The sequence below is a fragment of the Esox lucius genome, chromosome 20 (genome assembly GCF_011004845.1).
Source record: "Esox lucius isolate fEsoLuc1 chromosome 20, fEsoLuc1.pri, whole genome shotgun sequence".
In the NCBI taxonomy this organism is placed as follows: Eukaryota; Metazoa; Chordata; class Actinopteri; order Esociformes; family Esocidae; genus Esox; species Esox lucius.
The window spans coordinates 27,082,684-27,107,489 of NC_047588.1; the positions used below are offsets into that span (position 1 = coordinate 27,082,684).

Consider the following 24,806-nt stretch of genomic DNA (forward strand, 5'->3'; position numbering starts at 1 on the left):
CCCAATGACTTTTCAGAACCTGATCTGGACTGTCGAATCTGCTTTGTGAAACATTCCCAGGATAATTGATCACCGATAACTTTGCACATTTCAACAACAGTAACTGCAATTTTATTATATAATGTGGCCATGGCAACAGCACACATTTGTGTTCTAGCCCCAGTCAAGCACCCATTGTCCACTAATGATGAAGTACCTAAATGAGCTGAAACAGCATTTACCCCTGCAATCATCACAGTAGACAACTGAATTCTATTTTTCTTTTATATCAGCCAAGTAGAATATCACATACTGTACTACGTTTTTTTTTTCTAATTTAATAAACGAAAGCTAGACACTGAAACCTGTAAACACAACATAAAACAATTATACTGATAGATATGACAGAGAAAGGGGGAGGTGCCCTGATACTAAACATGTTAATCCAGTTCAGTATGACAAACACACATGGAAGTGAAACTAAGGCGAGGGTACATCCAAAATCAGCCGTCAATAAAGAGCTTTACTGTTGGTGACCTTCGCAACAGTGTTGGTTCTACTCTACAACTTTTACATTTCTGAATTTCTACCATTACTCAACAACGGACCAAAATAAAGGGATTCGCAAACTTGATTGAAGACTGCTTGAAAATTACGGTAAGCTGTCTAGAATCACTATAGAATCATTGATACTCTAAGCAATAAAGAAGTGCATTTAAAAGCTGTGGAAAAATACTGTTTTAGAATATATGTTTACTTTGTATGTATAGATTATTGTTCATGTTAGAAAGACAAATAATTCCTTTCTCTGTTTTGTCAGGTTTGTCTGGTCAAAGTGTGGCAGACATAAACTCAAAGGGGACTGACGGTGGAGTCGGCAACCTTGATTTCAGAAAGATTATGACTGACAGCCTACCACAGGGTCTCAGAGTGAACACTTAGCCTTTTTGTCAAGACTGAAGCAGACCTTCGCTATAGCAAATATGATAGGCATGAGATAATAGTTTTGGCAGATGAGGAACAATGGGAAACAAATTAGGAAAAAATAAAGAGAGCAAAGGAGGTAGCAGCAAAAGAGGGTGGAAATTACAAGTGCCAGTTAAGTTAAGGGGAAGAACAGCAAGGGGGGATAGTGCCGACAATGGATACAGAGTCAACGAAGTTGAAGGAGGAAGCACAGAGCTTATAATCAAATCAGTCATAAGCGTTGTGAATGCTGAAGGAACTAATGGAAAGGTTCAGGTTAGAGAAAATGGAAAGAAAGAAGTGATAGGAGATGAACTCAATGCAAGGCCTGAAGGACCTGGAAGAACAAATACAAAAAGAGGAGGAATAGGGGTGACTGCAAATCGAGCAGGTCAAGGCCAGGGAGTAGTGGAACCAGTAAAACTGAAGGTAAAGACAACAAGAAGAGGGAACCGGAAGCTGGATGGAAGACATGGGAGAGGGGACGGAGATTTGAGTAGAACAGGTGGAGAAGATACTGGACTGGAAGAAGGGGGTGGGGCTAAGGTAGAACAGAGAGGAGCTGTAAAAGGAGGACGCATCGCTGTGGTCGGCAGGGGACCTAAAGTCTCACATCTAACCCAGCAGGACTACCTACAGCTGATTAAACTACTGGGCATCCGACTCCCCGCGGGGGTCCTAACCCCAGACGTAATCACGCTGGCTAACATGGAGAGCAGCATCCAGGATGCCAAGGCCATCCTCAGAGACCTGGAACACTTCCGTATCCGGTTCAAAGTCATTCCTCGACTGAGCTGCCGGGAGGTGAAAGACTGTCTTGCCAGGAAAAGGAAAGGCGATGTCCTTCAAATCACAAATCTCCTCTTTTTTGACCTGGAGGATGATGAAACACAGCATAGGAAAAACTGGAGTGGAAACAAAACCCACACAGGCAGTGGGTTTAGGCTGAGGGATGGGTACATCACTGATACAGCCGTCTCAACACCGCCGATGTATGCCACTGCAGCCACCAGGAGCTGGGCTAAGTTGGAGGTAGGGGAGGTGTCTCCGATGGTGACTAAAGGAACAAAAGTCAATGTGAGAGACATTGAGGGCAGAGAGTATTGTGATGAATCAGGGTTATGCGGGCCTAAGAGGTTTGGTATGTTCCACCAGAATGAAGACGACGAGTTGGAAATGCTCAAGTTCTTTCATGAGGATGAAGATAGCAAGACATGTGGGACCAGAGCAACATCATACACCAAAGGAAACAATGTGGAGTATGGATTCCTCAGTGGTAGGTTGGACTTTCTTGCTGAAATGCAGACAAATAATTTCAAGAAAAAAGGAAAGGCTACTGACAAGAAGAAATGCGAGCAGATGATAATCGAATGCAAAAGCACTACAGGCGACTTGGTTGGGAAACTGTACACGAAGACTCCCAACAGTAGGCAAGCTGTAATAAACAGAATGCACAAGTATAGCTATCAGGTTCAGACCTACATGTACATTCTGAAGAATCAAAAGGATTCTCAGGTGAAAAGGGCAGTAATGATTGTGAGACACTACCACCAAGGAGGGAACCCTCCCAGGGACATCCACTGGAGTTACCTAGAGGCAGAGCCCTCTGTCCAGCGTGAGATAGAAGAATTGAGAATTTACTGCCAGACTGAGGTGCTGGCTCGCTATTTAGCCCTCCTCAACCTGATCTTCCTGAGAGAAAGTCAACCTTCAAAGCAGGGACTTTTATAAGTTTGATAGATACTGCAGTGCCATTCATATTTACTGGGTCAGTAAGCTTCTTTTGGCACCATTTAAAAATGACTGTACTTTCTATACAGTCACCATATATCAGCGGAACAAATGATTACTAAAAGGTTTTTGGTGAGCAAGGAGTGCACTGCATATTTCTCACCTGTGTTACCTATTCTTCAAATGACAATTCAGGCATTGCTGAGTGTAACTTGACTATTTGCACATACATCAAAGAAAATAAAACATTGGTTACATTGAGACTTTTTGATTACTAATGATGTAGTATAATCTGGATGTTCAGCTGTATTGGGTAAGAACCATGACCGTAACACCAGTGATTAGATTAATCATGAAGACATACAAATAGTGCATGTTTTACATTGTGTTCCTAAGTTAATGTAATTGCCTTTGCACACCCACGATCACAAGTGTTATACACACGACTGATTCAGAACTGCAACAAAACATTTATTGGATTGGAATTTATTTTTAATGTAAAAGCAAAAAAGATAAATTATCTTTTACTCTTCCCTCTTTTTGAGGAACAAACACCTAATTCCAACAGAAGCCTGAACAAATCCAGGGAACTTAGTTTGACACAGACCCGGTTTCTTGACCTGACTGAAGTCTATGGAGTGCGTTTTACTATGTGGTTGTGTGTCTGTATGCAAGATGCGTTGGTACTACTGCAGTCTTGCTGTCGAGATCCATGGTAACAAATATTTTAAGTATACCGCAAAGACTAAAAAAATAAATAAAAACTAAAACATATTCACCCACACTTCACAAATAGCACATCATAAATTTGTATTTCTGTATGGATGATTATATAAATGACTTGAATTCCTCCATTTTACTGTTGGAATTCCAGGTGCCTGCTGTAACAAACTAAAGACCAGTTCAAACCAGCATTATATTACAAAATCATCATCGATGTACTCGGTATCATAAACAGTAGGCTACCACTCAGTATTGGGGCTGGTGTCAATGCCATTTCATTTCAGTGAACTGAAATAGGAATTGAAAGTGGAACATACTGAATTGAAATGCAATTGGTCCCAACCCAACCCTTAAAACATTGCCAAAGAAACGGTGTAACAGGTCATAAGTACATTTTCGTCAAGGTCCAGTGACATCACTCTAATCTACAAAGCAACCCAGAGTAAATGTTTGTATCTAGCTGTGCGTCTGTTTAAATGGCTGTGTGCTGTATGTGTATGGATGTACAACTTTACTTAAAGGTCTGTTATTTATTCTCTTAGTCTTCATTTATTCCATATTTATTATATATATATATATATATGTGTATATATATATACACACAACCGTATTAATGGGATAAACCATTTATTACAAGGACCAGTCAGTATATACAGCTTGAACAACCAGCCTGTATGTGTTTCCTACTGTAATGTTACATATCACTATGTTTCTGTGCAGTGTATAAGCAGACCTTCATTTAAAGTACGACCTATGAGTCAGAACACAGCCATCCATTTCTGACCGGAACAGAGTCATGTCAAACTGTTCTTATGGTTGCATTGTGTCAGCACTAACATTATTTCAGTCATCTAGGAAGCCTGTCTGTACCTTCCTCTTCTATTGTGCCAGGTGAACCAGATGAGAGAGAGGTTTCCATGTTTTTTTAGATATAACTCCATCCAGACGTGGGCACTTGAGTTGTTGAAAGGCAAAACAGTGTGTCCAGGTTTTGGTTGCCACCTCTAAAAAGTATTTATTTACGGGTGGCAATAAAAACCTGCATACAATCTTTTATTGCCTTTATTAATATAATTAGATTAGTAATATAATGACACATTTGCTTGGGAATCCGAGATATTGCGGATTTCGAAGCCTTCTGCATTAGGCTTGTGTGTGTGCCCAACTCTAAAGTGGTCCCTGAATCGGTCAAAAGCAAGTAGGATAAAATTGCCCCTAGACACTGAATGATTGGATATTTCATGGTTCTCCCAAAACAGTTAGGGTTTTTGAAAGATTTGGAAAGATTAAGTGATGATCCTAGATCTGTTTCTAAGGGCAATATGTAACCAAAGTGCCAATAGAATCCCACATGGGATAACCCCTCCCCTTAGTGACATCAGTTCACATGGGAAGCAAGTGGTCGTCACGTTCTTCTGGCTCCTCCTCCGGCTCTGTGGACACGCCACTGTATGTGGGTGGTTCCTCTTCGGGGCCCCGGGTCCGACACACAAAATTACATCCGTCCTGAGAGAAGATGAGAGTTAGGACCGACCAAGCCACCAAAGAACACTTGTGCCCTGAAGTAATACACAGACACTGACTCCCAAATCCACCCATCTACCCTCATCCAACAGACACTGACTCCCAAATCCACCCATTTACACTCATCCAACAGACACTGAATCCCAAATCCACCCATTTACCCTCATCCAACAGAAAACTGAATCCCAAATCCACCCATTTACCCTCATCCAACAGAAAACTGAATCCCAAATCCACCCATTTAGTCTCATCCAACAGACACTGAATCCCAAATCCACCCATTTAGTCTCATCCAACAGACACGGAATCCCAAATCCACCCATTTAGTCTCATCCAACAGACACTGAATCCCAAATCCACCCATTTAGTCTCATCCAACAGACACTTGTGGAGGCTAGGACCAGGAAGTGGGTCAGAGAGACATATGATCCCTTCCAACACTCACCGCTGCCAGGTTGCCAACCTGTGTCCAGAAGACATAGTTGGGGAACTGCTCTACGCCTTTGGCCCCAACAACCAACCTCTGGTAGAGGAATCCAGCGATGAGATACACTGACAAGACGACAAACCCACTAAACAGAGGGGAATTGATGAAGGGGAATTAAGGCCAGTAGGTAACCAGCAAAAACATTCATAGTGATAATTATTCAGTTCTTGGCACAAAGGGAACAAGAGACACTCATCATAATGAATACCATTCTGTAAATATGAACATTCTTTTCATGACATCAGGTAGCTTGGGTTGTTGCGACTGAATGTCCATTTAATAGGGTAGTGTGTGTGTGTGGAGAGACTGTAGTGGACAGTGTTTGTTACTGACCGATTGTGCAAAAATAATGTGTGACTTAAAATGTATGTACTGACAAGTGTGTGTAATCTTGGCACTCACATGATGAGTATTATGGAGCCTGCACTGAGCTGGGAAGGCAGAGCAGGACAGACTGCACTGGAGTCCAGCTCAAACAGATAGAAACAGTCCCTCTCCTTGTCTCTGTCCTCCAGCACCACCCTCAGCTCACCCTGATATAGAGGAAACAAGAAGGGCTAGTAAAACCACGAAAGTAAGAGCGCTATTAAGAAGGGAAGCAAGGTTGCGGGGTATATACAAGACTCGTCTTCCGCATTTGACTCGACCACGCAGAACTGGAGAAGTGGGTCAGTGTGACAAGGAAGACGCGCGTGCCGGGAGACGGTTTGAAACAACAACCATCTGTAGACCCTGAGGCCTATACTACGAAGGGTGTTCAACCTACTCAGATTTAACTTGGGGATATCAAGGAAAGTCAGGGTCGACAAACTCTGATTGCCTAAACTGGTGCTCAGCGGTACTACGACGGTGATTAAGATGTAAGCTGACTCTGTGTTAAGTTAAAGGGAGTCTGTGTTAAGTTAAAAGTAGTCTGTGTTAAGTTAAAAGTAGTCTGTGTTAAGTTAAAGGGAGTCTGTGTTAAGTTAAAAGGAGTCTGTGTTAAGTTAAAGGGAGTCTGTGTTAAGTTAAAGGGAGTCTGTGTTAAGTTAAAGGGAGTCTGTGCACGTCCGCTTAAAAGGGGCGCGTTCAGCAACGCAGGTTGAGTTTCTGTACAACGGCTCGGGCTCCGTCTTCTTTCCCGGAGGAATGCACGTTTATAATGTCAGGATATGAGGAGTTTAAAGAACGGTTAACGGCTGAATCTCACACCGTGGCGGCCAACAGAACCAGGGAGGCTTGTTGGCAGCACATTGCTCGACAGAGTCAAATCGTTTATTTGTAGTATGAGATGTAAGGATAAGTAAAACAGTCTGTCTAAATGTGTGTAAACAATTAAGATAATGCAATCATTATGGCCTACATCTCACCGTTAATAATTTAAGATATACTCCATATAGCACCTGTATGAAGTTAATCATCACATATCTGAACATTAATACTGTGAAATTACTTCCTATCCACATAATCCCCTCATGTTCTCCCAGGGGCGCTCTAACGGGGATGTGCGTACAGTCAATCACACCAATCACCCTAGGGATTCCTATGGAAATAATGTGTTCTGTATATAGCCAAGGCCCAGCGTATGCATATTAAAAATAGACCAAGTATTTTTTGCTCATTTCTTGCAATCACATAAAAAGCCTACTTGAGCTTAAGAACACTAAAATGACCAGGGAACACAACAAATGCATCAAGTGGTTCAGTGAGAGCTACCGCCTCACGAATTCCACGGCTTACAGTATTCTGGCTCAGATGTTCAGCCTCACATGGAACACACATGGAAATATCACCAAGCACAGTTGACTGTTCAACAGTGAGGGAATTACTCCGGCAAGCAGCATTGGAGATGTCTGGCCCTAGACGTCGGTACGGAATTCCCTCAGATGAGAATCGATACCTGTATTAGACAACATCATCAGGGGGAAGCTAGTGGAGTTACACGGTATCGAAACAACCTCGCCCTGCGGCGCCACTATGTCTTTTGGGTCTTCCAAACGTGCCAGCCTTTTTGGGGGCGGAAGGGTGGTGCTTATGTGGGGCAACATCGAGTTAACCATGAAGACAACCTGCTCGGAGCAGTTTAGAGTTGCAGCCTACATTGCCATGACAGCACACCTCAGGTAAAACACATTCACCTTTCGTAGCCCGGGTCAATCGGGAAGTTACACCTGACGTCACCAAGTCACTCCTGAAGTTACTTCCATAAGCCAGTTACCTCGCTAGCTCACCCCTCAGGTCAAATGTCCCAAATCCTCCCCTCTCACCATGTCAACTTTTCTGTTGCAGGAGATCATGACGATGGCCTTCCTCATCTCCTTGGAACAGTGGCCATCATACTTGGTCCCGTTCCTGTAGATCAGCATCACCCAGTCACCTGCAGGGGAGCCAGGTAACAAAGGAGGGGTAGACAGAAAGATCATCACTAAATGGTTGTGCAAGACCGGACTTACCCACCACAAAGTAAAAGATGAAAATCCAGTACTGCTTACTTCCTCCAATAGCCTGTGTTACAGTGTACAACCCAATCACAGTCTCAACTTCTTTCGCGCTCTGGTCGATCTGAACGAGCCCAGCTCCTGCGGTTTTACCAGCTTCCCCACACACTTGGAAACGATACGTGTAGCTCTCTTTGTCATTTTTTACATCCACTGAAAAACTGTGAGGAATCCAGTAAAAGGAAAGTATGATGTAACGTGATACGTGTGACACAGATGAAGAAGACTCAAATTAACACTCTTGGTTGAGGGAGTTTCCAAGTGTGTCCTGACTGCTGATCAAGTAAAATTGTTATACTATAATCCAATGCTATTTACTGTGACAGGTCAAAAATGAAAATGTAATCTCCCCAACCAACACATGCCATGGTGCCTAGAGAGCCTAACTTTGCTGCTGATAAACAGTTGCTCGGGGATCAACATAACCATTTTGGTGTCTTAAGAATACTGACAACAATTTCAAATACATTTTTATGTATTTGAAATTATATTTGAAATAATGCATTATATTACTCAATTGGGAGGTTTTTCAATGTCAGTGTTGAGCCCACATCAGTAGAAGTCAGATTTTGTGATTAATTGTCATGCAAAAAGAAAGTTCCTGAGCAGTTCACATTCGTTGAACAATGGATGCTAACTATGGGGCAAATGGATGCTAAATATGGTCAACTGTTGGAAAATCCATAACTGTGTAAATGATTTATGGTAAACATAGTCACTGACCTTTGGTATTCATGACCTTTCTATTTGTAACAACCAAATAGCAAAACATTCAGTCCTTACCTCTTGTTAGTGAGCGGTTCTAAAAGACTGAGGGCTTTCACTTCTGTGGTGGACTCAGAGAACAGCTTACACCTCTTGACGTTGTCACTGGCCTGGCCCCCATAGGCCAAAAGCACCAGCTGGACAGCCAGAACGAATACAGACACAGGCATAGCTGTGCGTGGGAGGGATGTGCACACCTGGGGAAAATAGTATACAATTTAAAGAATACTGGTCTATTTCACTACAGAACTGATAGACACTTCTTGGTGAAAAAGCAGTACATTGCTGTTTATTAGGCCTAAAGAGATGGGAGATATATCTCATGAGCCAAAATTGCCTTTTTGGTATAAGTCTAATACAAGCTTGGCTACAGAACCACACAGCTCTGACAGTAAGATGATGCGGCAAAGCCGCTAACAATATCTCTGCTGGTTGCAGGAGGAAATGAAACTATCCCGCCATCTTGACATGAACACTCCTGACCTATGTAGGGTACATTCGGGAGACTGAATAGTTGCGGGCGCAGTTAAGGCAAAACTGTCGAACATAACTTCTGTTCAGCAGAACACAAAAGAGCTAGATAGGACAAGAACATGTTACGGTCAGCAGTAACCAACTAAACAGCTGTCATCCAAAACTTTTCGAAACATTTTCGAACGTTATGTATTCTCAACACAGCCCTCACCTCCGCTCACGTAGAGCAAAAAACTTTTAAACATACCTTCATTCTTATCTGACAGGAATGAATGTGTGGCCGGCTAACTACTCATTCACAATGTAGCCAAGGAAGAGTGTAGGTTGAAGAAGCTAGCAAGCTAACCTATCTAATAGGGACACTGTATCCCCTGTTATCATGGAAATGCAACAGACTTCAAACCCGGTATGCAATTTCGAGCACGTACTATTAAAAAAAAGTTCGTTAAAGTCCGCTATTAAATAAACTTTGATTGGAACGATTTGCGCTGTAAAATCGTTATACGGATTACGTCCAGTGTTACTTCTTCATCATGTGAAGATGGGAAACACGGAAGTGAAACTAAACAAGCAAACGCATGTGCAGAGATAATACAGGAAGGAGAGGTCCCACTATAAGACACGCCCCCGTTGTAATGTTTTATCCGGGCGGGGTCATTGGTGTGTGTAAAACAAGTAATCGTGAAACAGCATTTTTTTTTTTTTAAACATTGGGGGAAATAAATATCTTACACACGACTTATCGTGTACGTGGTTCATCTGTGAAATCAGTAAATTATGTAGCAACAAATTGTGTACCATTTTGGATATAACTCTACTCCCACCTGTCTGTCGTTATCCCTGTCCATCCAAGGAATCCTTGTGTGTTCCCATAGCAACCAGATTCACACGATTCACACAACCTCTCCCAAATTAAAATTCATTTTTTAGTATGGTAATATTTTGACTCCAAAATTGATAAAATGTAAATAAATAGTATTTTAAGTGCTTTAACTACCCATGTACCATGTACTACCCATGTACAATTCTATTGACTTTGGTATTATTTCCTTTCTAGTCACTAACACTAACATATCTGTCCAGCCTGTCCAGAGAGCAGTGCATTGTTGTTGTTGTAGATGACTTGTGTCTCAACAGATTTTAAAAACAAATTGTTTATGCATACCACCTTATTAAATATTTTAGTTAAAAAATGCTAAAATATTGATCTCACTTATTTGTGTTGTTTAACAATGTAACACTTAAAGGGCAGAGCAAAGTGTCCGCACCATGCACCATTGCAATCTGTGCTCTCTCTCCCCTATTACTCTGTCCACTATAACCTTCTCCCTTGTGTCCCCAGAATCTGTCTCTTTGACCCGAATATCCCCTTTCCCCACATCCCCACTGTCCCCTTTCCTCCTAGCTGTCTTTGTGATTAACTGTGAGCTCACAGAACTAACAGGGTTGTGTGCAGCTAAGCACAAATGGAGAAGAAATCAATCTTCCCTTTACTCCATCCTTGCTACCTCCTCTTCCGTACAGTCTGCTACTAACGCCACTTCCTACCGTCTCAGGTAGGAACTCTTTGAAACATTTTCCTCTCCTTCTAGCTCATCCCTCTTTCTTTATACAAACCATCTCTGGAAACGTTTTTAATTTCTCCCTTGTCAGCTCAGACCATTGGCTGAGTCACTTCTGATTTCAATATGGCCAGAGTTCCTTCAACATGATCAATACAGACTAGAATTCCATGTCTCATTTCTTCCCAAACATGAAAATGTGTTGTCTATGTCCAATTATTCTGTTATTGCTCTCAGAATGATCTCCTCCACCCAAACTAAACAGGCTTTAACATAGATCACTCTATACCCACCTGCCATATGAAACTCAACTTCAACAAAACAGAACTACTCTTCTCCTAGGTGTAGGCCTGCCCAGGTCAAGACCTATCCATAATGGCTGACAGTTTCAGGGTGTCACCTTCCCAGAGTGCAAGGACCTTTGTGTGACAATGAACACCTTGTGGTTCTCCGTGAACATCAAGACGGTGACTCGCTCCTTCAAGTTAATGCTGAATAACGTTTTTTATAGTCACACAGAAAACAGCACAGGTCCTAATCCAGGCTCTTTATTTTTTCTCATAAAATCCGTAAGTTATTTAATTCATTGGCACAGTCAGAGAGGGAGACAAATGAAAAGGAGACGGTGTGATGCAAAGGGAAGATGGGGGAAAAGAGTCCTTGTCTGTTGTTGAGTCACGGCTCTGCACCTAATCCAGACACTTGTCATCTCACGTCTAGATTACTGCAACAATGCAGAAGAGAACCCGCAAACCCTCACAAAATGTTATCTTCAGGACCAAAATGAATGTTTCTTCTATACCCGCTACTTCGGATTATAACAGGCCAACCACCTCGCCGAGCTCACCCTCGTATTGACAAAAAGTATGAGCAAAATGCTCCTGAATCAGCAAACGTTTTCATTTGCTGTCGGTCACGCTTTAGTGTGGGGTGATGGTTATATACAGGGCCATCGTCAAGAATCCTGGGTCGACGACGTGGACAGTGTTACAATCAGTAGGCCCTGACACTCCATGGGCCCCATGAAACATAGCCAGCTTTCTTCCCACTGCCCTGGTTATACACCCCAAACTTGCTTTCCCCCGCAACAGATTATATGTGGATTCTCTGTCTGATTGTTGTAATCAAATTAAACACTTTTCTACCGACATTTACAGGGATTAGTCAGCACACAATGTAATTTATTTGTTCAGTGTGTATGCACTGTCCCGGTCTTTGATCATGTGATGGGGCTTGAGGAAGACAGACATAAAATGATAGTTGCTTACAATTTCTGTGGAGGCAAATGAAAAAAAAAAAAACATCAAGTTTAGTGATGACACCACTGTTCGAGGCCTGATCAACAACAACGAAGCATTGGCCAACAGGGAGAACATAAGCAAACTAGCACTGTGGCTCTGTTCCTTAAGTTGACTAAAAAAGGTCAGCAAGCCACACTGCGCCTCCTTAACAGATCCAGAGACTGTTTCTATTTTAAGGCCATTACACTTCTTTATCCACATTGCTATATTAATGTGTCCTTATACTTTATTTCCTTGATTTTCTTTGTTGTAACTATTATTGTTTCATTGTTGTGAAAGAACAGGCAAGAAAGCATTAAGGGGAATGGTTTATATCCTGTGTTCCCTGTAAATACTTGTGACTAATACAAAGTGACACTGTAGTTGGTGATGATCACTGTTTAATTTAGTTGGGGTGGCAGAAAGCCAAGAGGTTAAAGAGTTGGGTAACCAAATCATAAATTATTTAGTGAAATTTTAGTGATAATACACATTCCAGCAATTCCTTATGGGGAATGCTCTATCCTTTTAAAATAACTGGTATGTGTAGTGTGAAGTGTGTAGTTGTACAGATGACCTACATAACAATTCCCTCTTCCTGTCATTTCCCAATCCTTTTACTGTGTTCCTAAGAACTAGCTTTTCCTTTTTTTCAAGGTCCATCCCACTTTACTTGTTGGGATATAAACCTGTGTAAGTCGTGTTTGCTTGCTAGTTTCCCTGTGCTCTCACTCCTCTCCTTTATACCCCTCCCCCTTCTTCAATAGTTTACTCTCCTTACCTGACTGTAAAGTGTGCTATGCAGACACACCCGGCAATCCGGCTACAACCAATCACAGTAAAGAGAGAAACATCCAAGAGGTGTACTTCCTGTGTTTGCTGAGAGAGGAATGGGGCAGGAGAGAGCCGAGTGAGTTGGAAAACTTGATTTAGGGGTCAACAACAGTTACTGATCACGTCAGTGTGGGAGGGAAGAAAACCAATTGATTTGTGGGATACATTCGATACCTCTGTTCATTATTAACAGTGTCTGTGGAGACAAGGCAGAGGGAAGCAGAGGGGGAAGATAAGTGTCAATCTGTTCAGACTTGTTTGGGAATTTGTGCGGGACAGAGGGAGGAGGGGTGAAACAGAAAGAGACAGAGAAGAGGCAGGAGGGAGAGGCTGAGGCATAAAAATGTGCTTTCTTTTACCGAAGGGACAAACAGAATGAGTAGAAAACAAATACACAGAGAGACAGATTTTCAGGATTGAATTGAAGTTGAAGTAGTAGTTCTGAGCTGGAGGGAGGAATGCATGTGTTACGCAATACATGTTAGTTCACAGTTCTGAAGTGAGTGATACAGAGAGAAGGGAGACCAGAGCTCCCCAGCTTTAAATTAGGTAAGTCCCTCAGATCTCTATACTGTTTTATTTGAGCTCATCTATACCTCGGTGAACTTATTCTACATTTGGTTTCTGGTTAATTTGTCTGGTGGGTTGTTATTACATGTGTATATGCATTCACGGTGTGTAAAAGGTGTGTTTTAGTGTGAGATGTCTTGATCTATGTTATGGGAGCTGTTCAGGCTTGTTCTGTGTTATGTTAAAAAAATCTCTGTTCCAAGGTTTCACATAATCTGTTGGCCTGTTTCTGACAGGTTTTTGCAACACTTTGATCTTCCCTCTGTTGTTGTTTACAGTAGAAATGTGTACTACTCCAAACTTAAGTGAACTCAGGTAGTGTAATCTATTGAGTTGGAGTGCATTGAATTATATTTTTGGCTTTTGTGGTTATTTTTTAAGTTAAGTTTAGTCTGACCAAAGGTTGCAACCTGTGTCTCAAACTGGTTGTATAAGCACATTGCTGCCTGTGATTCTTATCATTATTGTTCTCCAGTTATAACACACTGCTGTTGTAAATATAGCTATGGTATGAGCACATCTTTGTAACTGGCAGGTTTACATTTTCTGGTGAAACAGTGATTAGTCAGGGGTGGTGAAGATACTGAGCCACTGTTCAACATCAGTCCTCCCTGGCTACTGGGGGACTAACAGCGTTCCTAAACGCTACAAATCATTCCAACATTAATTTGCCTTCTGTCAGTGCTTGAGAGTGACACTACTTGAAATGACGTTAATAACAGAATGTTAACATCTTTCAGGCTCTGAAAAGCATGTTACCATGGGGACACGACGCCCCAGTCGGATCCCCATTGACATATTTAATCCATCCAATCAAAGCACTTCTGACCGGAACCTTCAGCCAATCAGCCGGATCTCCCGCGAAACTAGTCCTAGACCTGGAACTATGGACAGGCTGGAAACAGAGAGAGAGAGAATAAGAGAGGAAGAATGGAGGAGAGAAAGAGAAATTAAGAGATTGAAGGACAAAGCTAGAAATAGAGAAAAAGAGATGGAACCTGTACCAAGAGAGTGGATGCGAGAGAAGGATCGTGCACCTGTATTCAGAGTAAGAGAGGAGGACAAGGAATGGAGAGAAAGGAGAGAGTTAGAAAGAAGAATTAATGGAAGACATACTTCTAATCTGGAGGTCTGGAAGGACAGAGACAGAGAAAAGGAAAGTAAGAAAGGTGATACATTTCCTAGAATGAACAGAAATATCAAAGACAAGAGAATAAATCCATTTTTAGCAAAAGATGTTGGGAAGGAAGGTGCAAAACTGTTAGTGAGACAAAAGGGAACAGAAATGGATGACCGAGACAGAGAACGAGAGAGAGCAGCGAAGATACAGCGGTACAGAGATGCAGAGAGGGACCTACTAAGGTACAGAGAGAGGGAGAGAGAGAAGGAAAGGGTAAGGGCAAAGGAGCAGGGAGAGAAAAATGGAGGGAGGCCCATGGATGATGAAACAATGAGACGGAGGGAGAGGGAGAGGGAAGCTGTGCCAGGTTTTAGAGAGAGGAGAGAGAGGGACTCAGAGGGCAATGACCTGTGGAGCAAAAGAGAGAGGTATGTGGGGAGAGAGAGAGAGAGGCCAACAGTAAGGCAAGGTGAAAGGGAGGATACATTTACTTTATTACCAAAAAGGAAAGATGGGGACAAACAGAATTCTTTGGATAGAGAGGGCAGGGATGGAAGGAGAGAAGGAAGTAGAGAGGGCCGGAGGGAAACTCGAAGTGAGGGAGACAGTGATGAAGAGAAGAGGAGGAAGAGAGTGAGGGATGACAACCGAGAAGATAAATATAAATATAGTAAAAGTGAGGGGGACAATGATGGAAGTGCAGACCAGGATAGAGTGAGGGAGAAAGAAAGGGAGAGACAGAGATGGAGACAGGGGGAGGTGTACCAAGAGAAGGATGGAGGGAGAGAGGCTGACAGACAAAGAGCCTGGGATTGGGACAGAGACATGGAGAGAAACAATGATATGGAAAGGAAAAAACAGAGGGTTGTGGTGAGAGAAAGGGATGGGGTAAGAGAGAAGGACGGGGGGAGAGAGAGGGACGGGATGAGAGTGAGGGACGGGGTGAGAGTGAAGGACGGGATGAGAGAGAGGGATGGGATGAGAGTGAAGGACAGGATGAGAGAGAGGGACGGGATGAGAGAGAGGGATGGGATGAGAGTGAAGGACGGGATGAGAGAGAGGGATGGGATGAGAGAGAGGGACGGGGTGAGAGAAAGGGATGGGATGGGAGAGAGGGTTGGGATGAGAGAGAGGGATGGGGTGAGAGAGAGGGACGGGATGAGAGAGAGGGAAGGGATGAGAGAGAGGGAAGGGATGAGAGAGAGGGATGGGATGAGAGAGAGGGATGGGATGAGAGAGAGGGACGGGATGAGAGAGAGGGACAGGATGAGAGAGAGGGATGGGATGAAAGAGAGGGATGGGATGAGAGAGAGGGATGGGATGAGAGAGAGGGACGGGATGAAAGAGAGGGACAGGATGAGAGAGAGGGATGGGATGAAAGAGAGGGATGGGATGAGAGAGAGGGATTGGATGAGAGAGAGGGACGGGATGAGAGAGAGGGACAGGATGAGAGAGAGGGATGGGATGAAAGAGAGGGATGGGGTGAGAGAGAGGGACGGGCGAGAGACCAGAACAAGAGACAGAAGGGACCCGGAGACAGAGAGGGAGGTAACACAGCCCAGGTTAAAAGGAGAGAAAGAGGAGCAAATGGAGCTAGAAAGAATTAGACAAAGGGAGAGATACCCTGATAGGGAGGATGAAGAGAAGAGGTGTAAGGAGAAGCAAGACAGAGAGACAGTTTCCAATATGGAGGAAGAGGCAGAAAGAGAGACAGATCCCATTATGGAGCAAGAGGCAGACAGAGAGACAGATCCCAATATGGAGCAAGAGGCAGACAGAAGTAGCGGATGCATGAATGAGTCAGGCCCAAGGGCTCAGACGCAAGTCCAGAGCAGTGGAGAATGGAGCAGTGATATCGAGGATGAAACAAAATACCAAAGAGAAAGTCGTGAAAGAAAAGGGTCAGAGGGAGAGGGGGATGTGGACACTGAGAGAGAGCACAGTGAAAGAGAGAAACCTAATAGAGTCAGGGCTGGAGAGGACCAAGAAGAGGAGAGGATACCAAAGCAACCTGAGCAGAGGAAGTGGTGGTTAGAACCACAAAGTGGCAGACATAACCATAACTCTTTAGAGGATGATTTTCTAGAGAGAGAAAGTGACATACACAGTGGTATACAAAAAGAGAAGCAAGGAGGAGAGGACACATCTGTGGACGTAGAGACAGAGAGAAAGCAATCAGGGGGAAATTTAGGGGGGAAACAGAGAATATTGAGAGACAGTGGGAGGACCATTGAAAGACAAGAGAATATAGAGCAAGGACCAGAGGGAGAAATAGAGAGCGTTATAGAGACAGAGTTAAATGTAGATGGAGAGGATAACATAGAGGCCTGGAGAGATAGCGGAGAAGAGGGACACCAGACTGATAACGATGAAAAGACGGAGGAAACCTGGCCAGCAAACAGTGAGACAGAGATAGAAAATGAGACAGATGAAATAGAGGAGAGTGATAGAGATGAAGAAGGACATTACAGGTACCCACACTCAGACCACCAGGAAGACAGTGAGCAAAAGCTGGAAGGAGAGGTGGAAAGAATGCCTTCCACAGATGATGGCTTTATTACTGTGTCCAGCGGCGGCGAAGAGGAGTTTGAGGACTGCAAGGAATTCTGGGAAAGTGAACTAGAGCGAAGTAGAGGTAGAAGATATGAAAGCGAGAGAGGAAGAACTGATGAGCAGACACAGCCACAGGATGCCGCAGTGGAGGGTGAGGGAAAGGGAAATAAATCCTCAACCTATGTCTTCTGTGTGATTGGACAAACCCTCTCCAGGTCCAACCCCAATCAGACAGCTGCTCTGGGGGACATGGAACCACAGGGGACCTATCGAAATCCTGGATATGATCATAGTCGCAGCAGTGACATCACCCGTTTCCCTCACGAGGACTTTTCAAAAGATGGTGGTCAAGAGGCAGTGGAAGAGACAAGAAAAGAGAGAGATTTGCCGAAGGAGGAGGGACTGGACACGGAAGAGGACTCCATAGTGGACATCAGGAGCATGACCCTAGAAGCGGGGGGCAGAGAACTGCTAACAGTCAAAGAGAAGAACTCAAACATCAACACGACCCCTCGAAGGAAATCCCTGACTGAAGTACTCCTGACAGAGTGGAGAGAAAGACAGAAAGAATACGCACAAACCACGGCCACACGGACCACTGAACCAGAGATAAGTCCATCCTCAAGTCACAGTAGAGAGGAAGAGCAGCGTGAGACGTCCACAGCGGCCACCTCCGACCACACTATCCCCAGGGCGAACAGCTCTGAGGAGGCTGTGGCCATACGGCACCACAGCGGGGTCTGGGGCCCATCAGAGACTGCCCGACGCCTCTCCCAGGCCCCACACGTCAAGTGGGCCAGGAACGTGTTGAGCAAGATCCTCGGCCGCTCCGAGGTCCCCGCCCCTGACAACCCACCGCCGGGGTCACTGGAAGGACTAGAGGTCACCCGCGACATAGAGGATGAGGAGACTTCAGAGGGGGGAGGAGCGGCGCTCGTCAAGGCCACGGGTCTGAAGCAGACGAAGCGTTGGATGAAGGAGCCAGGGGAGGGGGAGGAAGCCACAGGTATGGGGGAGACACTAGCAGATATGCATGCTGAGGCTTTCACCACTATATTCGGTGATGGCACACTCACAGACACTCATGCTGGCATGACCCCATACACTACTTATGATGACACGCCGGCACATAGACAGGTGGAGGAGGAGGGGAATGGTGTGTGTACAGAAAGACAGGTAGGGGAGCAGGTGGAGGGTGTTAATGCGTGTGCAGACAGACAGGTAGAGAGTCACATCCGGGCAGACCGTGAGGGCGAGACGGAGAAAGTGTTTGAAGTTGGGCATGAGGTTCGCACAACGGATGAAGAGAAAGAAGCAAACGCTCAGAAAGAGGAGGATCTCTTTCTCTCTGTGAGTAACACCCTGTACAAACCAAGCAGCTGCCCCAGCCTTATATACAACACTAGCCCAGATGAATCAACCAGCCCTCAGAAGGAAAACACAGAGAGAAAGGAGAAAGATGTTAACGAGGAAGGGAGCAAGGTGGAAAGGAGGAAAGGGGAGGGTACTGAGGATGAGGCGCAAGTAAAAGAGGAGGAGAAAAGGGGAAGAGAGAAAATGGAGAGGATAGGGAAGGTACAGGTAAAGAGTAGCTTCCGCTATCTGGGCGTCAGTGGGCAGTTTAGGAGGAAAGGGTTCCGCAAGGCAAGTGAAAGACAAGGAAAAGAAGATGAAGATGATGAAGAAGGAGGAGGAGGAGTTGCAAGGGATCGAAGAACGAGAATATTCCCCACGTCAGGTGAGACAGAAATAGAAATAGAGAACACAAAATCCGCTCAAACCACAAAACATGGCTTGATATTAGAATATGCTATGGTGTTATATTTAACTAATTTAAAAAATCTAACTGTCCACCGAACCTTTCCTTTTAACATGCAACACAGAAGAGTTCCTACTTTTTAAATTAAAGATAATTACATGGACATTGAAACATTTTGTGATTTGATCTGTTTTTGATTATCTGTAACCCAAAATCATCTTCAAATGTTTCCCTTCAACTACCCCAAACTCATCAAAACTGGACTCTTTAACAAAACGTGTCTAAACACATTTCCTCATTGTCTGATTTCAGCATATTATTTCAGCATAATATCATTGCAAAGATTTGGTGACAGCAGGTTTACAAGGAACTGCCACACGTCCATCACTCCCAGGGGGGAAATGGGCGGGATAAAGAGAGGTGGTGTGGGCGGTGTGGCAATCCCTGACTCTCGCAATGACTCTGCTGGGTTAGAATCGGGTCGCTTCTATCCATTCTACAGTACAATAACTAGAGATTAGTGTAGTGAGGGATGTTTAGCAAACAAACTAACCTGTAACCAACAGTTCTACCTGTTCTGTTCTGCTGTAGGCCACATTTTGAGCGTTATAATCGAGCATCATAACTTGGTTATGTTTTATTATGTCTCTGGGCCACACTGGAACCAATATATTCTACTTACAGATGATGAAGAAGAGGGGAGCTTCAACTGGAGATCCATGGAAAAAAATAGGAGAAACTCCAAGTTCTTCAGTAAGTATCTCTGCTCTATTTCTATTGCTCTTTATGTATTGCTTTAAATTATTTTAACTATTTTACTGCAAAAAAAAAATCTATTTCAATTACTATATATCTACAGTGTATATCTACTACTCTGATAATCGCTGTACATCTAGAGAAGTAAATATATATTTACCGCTCTGTTAACTATAACTGTACATATATTACTTTACATCTATTACTCCATATACTGCTGCTCTATATTCTGCTGCTCTACACCTCCTGCTCTACATTTATGGCAGTGTAGTTGAAATCTGTGAATACACACTTATTACTAGTTTGATGGAGAATGTCAGTTGTTTTCAACTTTTTGTTAGAATCCTCTATAAACCCAGAGAAGCAATAATCAGTAGTTACATTTTCTTTTAAATAGTCATTACAATTTCAGCCAACTTAAGGCATCTTAAAATTAATGAAAGTAATTGGGGTATGTAAAAAAGAAAATATCACCATCACACCATATTTATTTTTATGTTACTTATATGTTATTTCAACATTTACAAAAACATGCTCTTCTGCCCTGATTACTTTCATTGATTTTTTTTGCTCCCAGTGGTTGATATTTGAGTTGGCTGTTCAAAGAAATCTGAACCATCGAATATAGTTTGTCTTGGACAATTGACTACTTTCAGGGTGAGGAATCATCAACTTTAATAAAAAATGCAGGTTCCTTTACCTACACACCTTTTAATTTAAATTAAAATGTCAAGTCAATCAAGATCCTTCCACCGACACGGATCTGGGACAGTATATTACTGGATTCCAAGGCAGTTCTATTCCAGTAAATGGTTGACTCATGTTTCTGTGCTTGTTCCGTCTGTACTTTCCAAAATGTTTTCCAGCTTGAACATGTCCTAGGTTTTTCTCCTTGAAACTCTTAACTGACTTTTCAGTCCTGATTTGCGACACCAAAATGGCAGCAGGTCTGCAGGTCTATGAGTCATAGTGAAGTTGCATGAAATGGAGCAGTCATATGTTTGTGTGTGTTTATCAAACATTGCTCCAGGGCCACAGACAGGTTTGTGCAGGTATTCATATCTCAACTCCATGAAAAGAACCACTGCCATTGCTGCAAGAAGTATTTGTGGGAGACTCTAATGTGTGAGCCTAACACAAACAACCCACTCTGGCTAAGGGCATGTCTCCGTCTTCCTCTGTCCTATTTTACTTCTCCAATTGTCCTCTCTCCCTATGTTTTCCAACCAACCTCTCTATCCCCCACCTCCTGTTAGATGACCAGCTCTACCAGCAGTACAGTGAGACGGCGCAGAACAGGGAGATCCTCCGACAGTCTCGCTCCGACACACTCTCCGTCTACGACGATGTCCCCGTCCTCTCTTCTCCAGCCCCCTCGCCTCCCCCTGCTCGCAGACCCTTACCCCCACTCCCCCCTGTCAACCACCCCCACTCTGCGTCCGACTCCGGCTCCGTCTCTGGTATCTCCAGTGGCGTCAGTGCCCAGCTCCTGCCCCTGCCCCAGCCACCACAGCCCCAGGCCCCCACAGCCAGACCCCCCTCTCCACGCATCTCCATTTCCCTCTCCCAGTCCCCCACTTTGTGGCAGGAGCTCCCGGGAGTCAGGAGCAGTGCCGAGTTTGCCGAGCTGACTGACGATGAGAGACGCCTGCAAGAGGTAATCAGAAACACAACCAGCAGGACAACAGTTGATGTCAATGATGACATTTGCCAGAATCCATAGCTAAATGTATTTTCCTGCAGCCTAGATCTTCTGGTTTCTCGGGTGTGTTGGAACAATGCCTGAAATCTTCCCCTCCCCCTTTTCTCTCTCTCTCTCTGTTCTTTTTTTCAGGTTCGGTTTGAGGTTGTGACTTCAGAAGCATCGTACTGTCGTAGTATAGACATCGTGGTGGAGCACTTTGTCAAATCTAAGCAGCTGGGGGAGCTGTTGACCACTCAGGACAGGAACTGGCTTTTCTCTAGGCTGGCCGATGTCCGAGCCATCAGCCACAGGTGGGAGAAGTGGGACCTCCGTATTAGTTCCTCATCAATTCTCAAAGATATGTACAGAGTGGAGGTCATGGGCTCTCTATAATGTCCTGCTATCTCTGTTTTCTGTCAAATGTTACCTCATTGCCTTTCTCTCTCTCTTTGGTTTTTCTTTTAGTTTTCTGTCAAAGCTAGAGGAGAGGGTGGAGTCTGACATGATGCACTTTACCGTGTGTGACATCATCGCTCGCCACTGTCAACGCTTCAAGAAGGTCTATGTGCCCTACCTCACCAACCAATCATATCAGGATGCTACCTACCAAAGACTCATGTGAGCCCTCCTCCACTGTTAACTGGTTTGATAGACTCTTTGTTTGACTGCACATTAATGTATTTTCATCCACTTAAAAAAACGCTTTTTTTAAGTGGATGTTATTTCTCCCCTTCCACTTTCTCTTCAATTCTTCCCGTCTTTCTCTCTCAGGGATGAGAATGCTGGGTTCAGGCGGGAAGTAGAGAAGTTGGAACGTAGTCCAGTGTGTCAGCGTCTTCCTCTTCGCTCCTTCCTCATCCTCCCCTTTCAGAGAATCACGCGAATTAAACTCCTTGTCCAGGTATGTGTGCCTGTGTGTGTTTCGAATGCACAAATATATGCATGTGAATCCTTACATTCCCTTCTCTGAGACTCTTACTCTCCCCTTCTCAGTATCTCATCCGCCCCATTTGTCTTTTGCAGAACATTGTGAAGAGAACAGCCCAAGGCACAGAGGAGGAGGTTCAGGCCATCAAAGCAATGAAGCTTCTGGAGAAGGTATTTTACCCTCCATTATGTGGTGTAGATAAAAGAAAACAGAATTGTATGTAATCTCTCATCTCTCCCTCTCTCTGCTGTCCAGTTGATCCAGGAGAGCAATGACAGTATTACTCAGATGAAGAGCATCGAGTCGCTGGTCTCTCTCAGTGCCAGGGTGGACTTTGAATGCAGGGTGAGTAAAAACCTACATCTCCCATGATTCTCTGGTTAACATGCTTACCTTGAACATATAGTTAAAATGATGTATGTGTTATAGACTCTTCCCCTGGTCAGTCAATCTCGAAGGCTGGTGAGAGAAGGACCAGTCACTGAGCTTATGGAATTCTCTCTGAAGGAGTCTGAGAGGATTGTCTACCTGCACCTGTTCAATGACTACTTGCTGCTGTCACTGCACAAAGAGTGAGTCCCTTTCCAAAAATGAACTCCCAGCACAGTTGATCTTCTGGACTAATTACACTGACGATGTGATTATGATCCTTTCCTCTCCTGCCTCTCTTCAGAGGGGGCCGGTTCACAGTGATAGACCATGCTCCAGTGTCAGAGCTGCGTGCTGCGGACTGTCGGGCCAAACTGCACACTCTACAGAAAAGCCTGTTCCGCCTCTACCTCAGTAACAAAGCCCTGCTCCTTAGGACAGACACACAGTAAGGCTTGTGTGTGTGTGTGTGTGTGTGTTTGTGTGTGTCTGCGTGTTACAAAGTTTGTGTTCCTGACATGTTACATATTTTACATTGCTTGGATATGTAATTAATCTACTTCCTGAACACATTCTATGTTGCAGCATACAATAATATGTTAAATTGCTGAAATGCTGCAAAATAGTTTAAGTAATTGAATCAACAAATGTGTGCATGAATGAATGTACAAAATGTGTATTCTTATGATCTTTCAGGAGTGACAAATTGCGTTGGATCTCGGCTGTCTCCAGACCCCATCCTGTGATTGACTTTGCAGCAGAACAAGGTGGGTTAAAACGTTATGCATTGCCATTCATTACCTCCTGACCCACATCACCCTGTATTAGACCTCTGACCTTCACTCCAACTCACAGACCGTACACAGATGCAGTGCATTAGAGCCTTTGTTGCCCAGCAACCCGACGAGCTATCCTTGGAGAAAGCTGAGGTCATTCTGGTCCACCAGCAGAGCAGCGATGGTAAGGGCAAAAGAATCACCATCTTCCTGATAGGTCATGGCAATACACAACCTATTTTTCAAAAAATTAAAAGGAAAAAAGGATCCTGTTTTTTGTCCTAGAAATTATTTGTGTTCTGTTAAGAACATGTTAGTCTTCTATATACACCCTCGCCCCAACTATTTCCCTGTCATTCTTCAGGTTGGGTTGAGGGTACCCGACTTTCAGATAGACAAAGAGGATGGACTCCCGTGGCCCACCTGGAGACCATAGCCAGCACGAGGGTTCGACAGCGCAATCTGCTGGACGCTCTCAAAATCACTGCAGCCACTGCTGCAATGTGATCAACATGGGAATCGCTGCCACTGAATATGACTGGAGTTGTCCCTGAGGCCCAACCCAACTCATCCTACTAATTGGATAGAAAAGACAACATAGGATATGTCTTGATAATGGAGGTACCTAAAACAGGTGTGCCATAGAAGCATTTGACTGACAGGATAACATTTAACACTTACAGGAGTACAAACATAATGAGTTGGAAGGCCTTCTGGGGATGTCAGGAAGTGTCTAAGACAGCCCAGTGAATGAAACCCTGGTAATACATGTCAATGGACTGTTACAGACTGTATTGGAATCAGCCTTCTAGGAATGTGTCTGGTTTGAATCCCTGTGGCCTTAGATAAGGACAGGAGCTGCATAACTACTTCATTTGGGAACTGTAAATACATGGGATAAAACACCATCTGTTGCAATACATTTTATTCTAAAGGGAAAGGTGTCCTTGAACAAAATGTTTTTTTTATATATTCAGGGAAATCTATTGTTTGTGTATATTACAAATAATTTCATAAATCACTTTTATGGTGGGTACCTAATCCCCTTCTGTGATACAGAAGAGTATGTCATAGAGAGAGTGGTTGTATCCATATTGCTAAGATTTTTTTATGGGTTGTAAAAAGTGCAATATTTTTGCAAGACTGTGCATGTAACCTAGATCCTTTTTTATAGCAAAAGAGGTACACTTCAATAGTGTCATGATGACATCAAATAAGCTGTTTGGTCTGTAATGAACAGACAGAGAAAAATAGCTTATGAAATAAAAGATGATGCAAATGAATATAAATTGTCCTCCACTTGCAAATCAATGTATGCCCATGTGTTGTTTCCTCACATGATGTTCTAACTTTGGAACAACACGAGCCTGAACAGCTGATTTGTAACACTTGGACTGATGTTTTCAACATTTTTCAAGTGTACTTTTTACAATTGTTCAATATTTAGTGTAAGAACAATGTAACGCTGTTATCGGTAAATTGCCTCTGT

General features: G+C 43.7%; 3 protein-coding genes across 4 annotated transcripts; 2 read left to right on the top strand and 1 right to left on the bottom strand.

Moving 5' to 3' along the window:
• Positions 1–3,134: 3,134 nt before the first annotated feature.
• Positions 3,135–9,699, bottom strand: m6pr (mannose-6-phosphate receptor (cation dependent)). The gene is made up of 7 exons (XM_010884947.4): positions 9,374–9,699; positions 8,671–8,849; positions 7,882–8,048; positions 7,657–7,766; positions 5,813–5,943; positions 5,369–5,495; positions 3,135–4,905 (listed from the first exon to the last, which is right to left on the bottom strand). The coding sequence occupies exons 1-7, from the start codon at positions 9,377–9,379 to the stop codon at positions 4,783–4,785; spliced, it is 843 nt and encodes a 280-aa protein (XP_010883249.2). The 5' UTR covers positions 9,380–9,699; the 3' UTR covers positions 3,135–4,782.
• A 3,011-nt stretch (positions 9,700–12,710) lies between these two features.
• On the top strand, positions 12,711–15,564 carry LOC106024819 (RNA-binding protein 25). Its single transcript, XM_029115576.2, has 3 exons — positions 12,711–13,351; positions 14,113–15,434; positions 15,550–15,564. Exons 2-3 carry the CDS (start codon positions 14,133–14,135, stop codon positions 15,562–15,564), a joined length of 1,317 nt encoding a protein of 438 aa, XP_028971409.1. The 5' UTR covers positions 12,711–13,351; positions 14,113–14,132.
• A 365-nt stretch (positions 15,565–15,929) lies between these two features.
• On the top strand, positions 15,930–24,616 carry arhgef5 (Rho guanine nucleotide exchange factor (GEF) 5). Of its 2 annotated transcripts, none has more exons than XM_010884945.4 (13): positions 15,930–18,783; positions 19,489–19,557; positions 20,817–21,217; positions 21,395–21,555; positions 21,710–21,862; positions 22,016–22,145; positions 22,268–22,342; positions 22,428–22,517; positions 22,602–22,744; positions 22,846–22,989; positions 23,238–23,308; positions 23,397–23,501; positions 23,682–24,616. In XM_010884945.4, the coding sequence occupies exons 1-13, from the start codon at positions 15,939–15,941 to the stop codon at positions 23,822–23,824; spliced, it is 4,530 nt and encodes a 1,509-aa protein (XP_010883247.2). In that variant the 5' UTR covers positions 15,930–15,938; the 3' UTR covers positions 23,825–24,616. The 2 variants fall into 2 exon arrangements, with proteins under 2 accessions (XP_010883247.2, XP_010883248.2); XM_010884946.5 differs by having other exon boundaries at positions 15,934–18,051; positions 23,682–24,615.
• Positions 24,617–24,806: the final 190 nt, after the last annotated feature.

Coding starts and splice junctions, on each gene's coding strand:
- m6pr (XM_010884947.4), bottom strand. Junction 7,767..7,881: donor AACACAGGCTATTGGAGGAA/GTAAGCAGTACT, acceptor GCTCCCCTGCAG/GTGACTGGGTGATGCTGATC. Junction 5,944..7,656: donor GCAACAGAAAAGTTGACATG/GTGAGAGGGGAG, acceptor CCTCTATATCAG/GGTGAGCTGAGGGTGGTGCT.
- LOC106024819 (XM_029115576.2), top strand. CDS start 14,133: ATGGGGACACGACGCCCCAGTCGGATCCCCATTGACATATTTAATCCA.
- arhgef5 (XM_010884945.4), top strand. CDS start 15,939: ATGAGAGAGAGGGATGGGATGAAAGAGAGGGATGGGGTGAGAGAGAGG. Junction 22,343..22,427: donor CAATGAAGCTTCTGGAGAAG/GTATTTTACCCT, acceptor TCTGCTGTCCAG/TTGATCCAGGAGAGCAATGA. Junction 23,309..23,396: donor TGACTTTGCAGCAGAACAAG/GTGGGTTAAAAC, acceptor TCCAACTCACAG/ACCGTACACAGATGCAGTGC.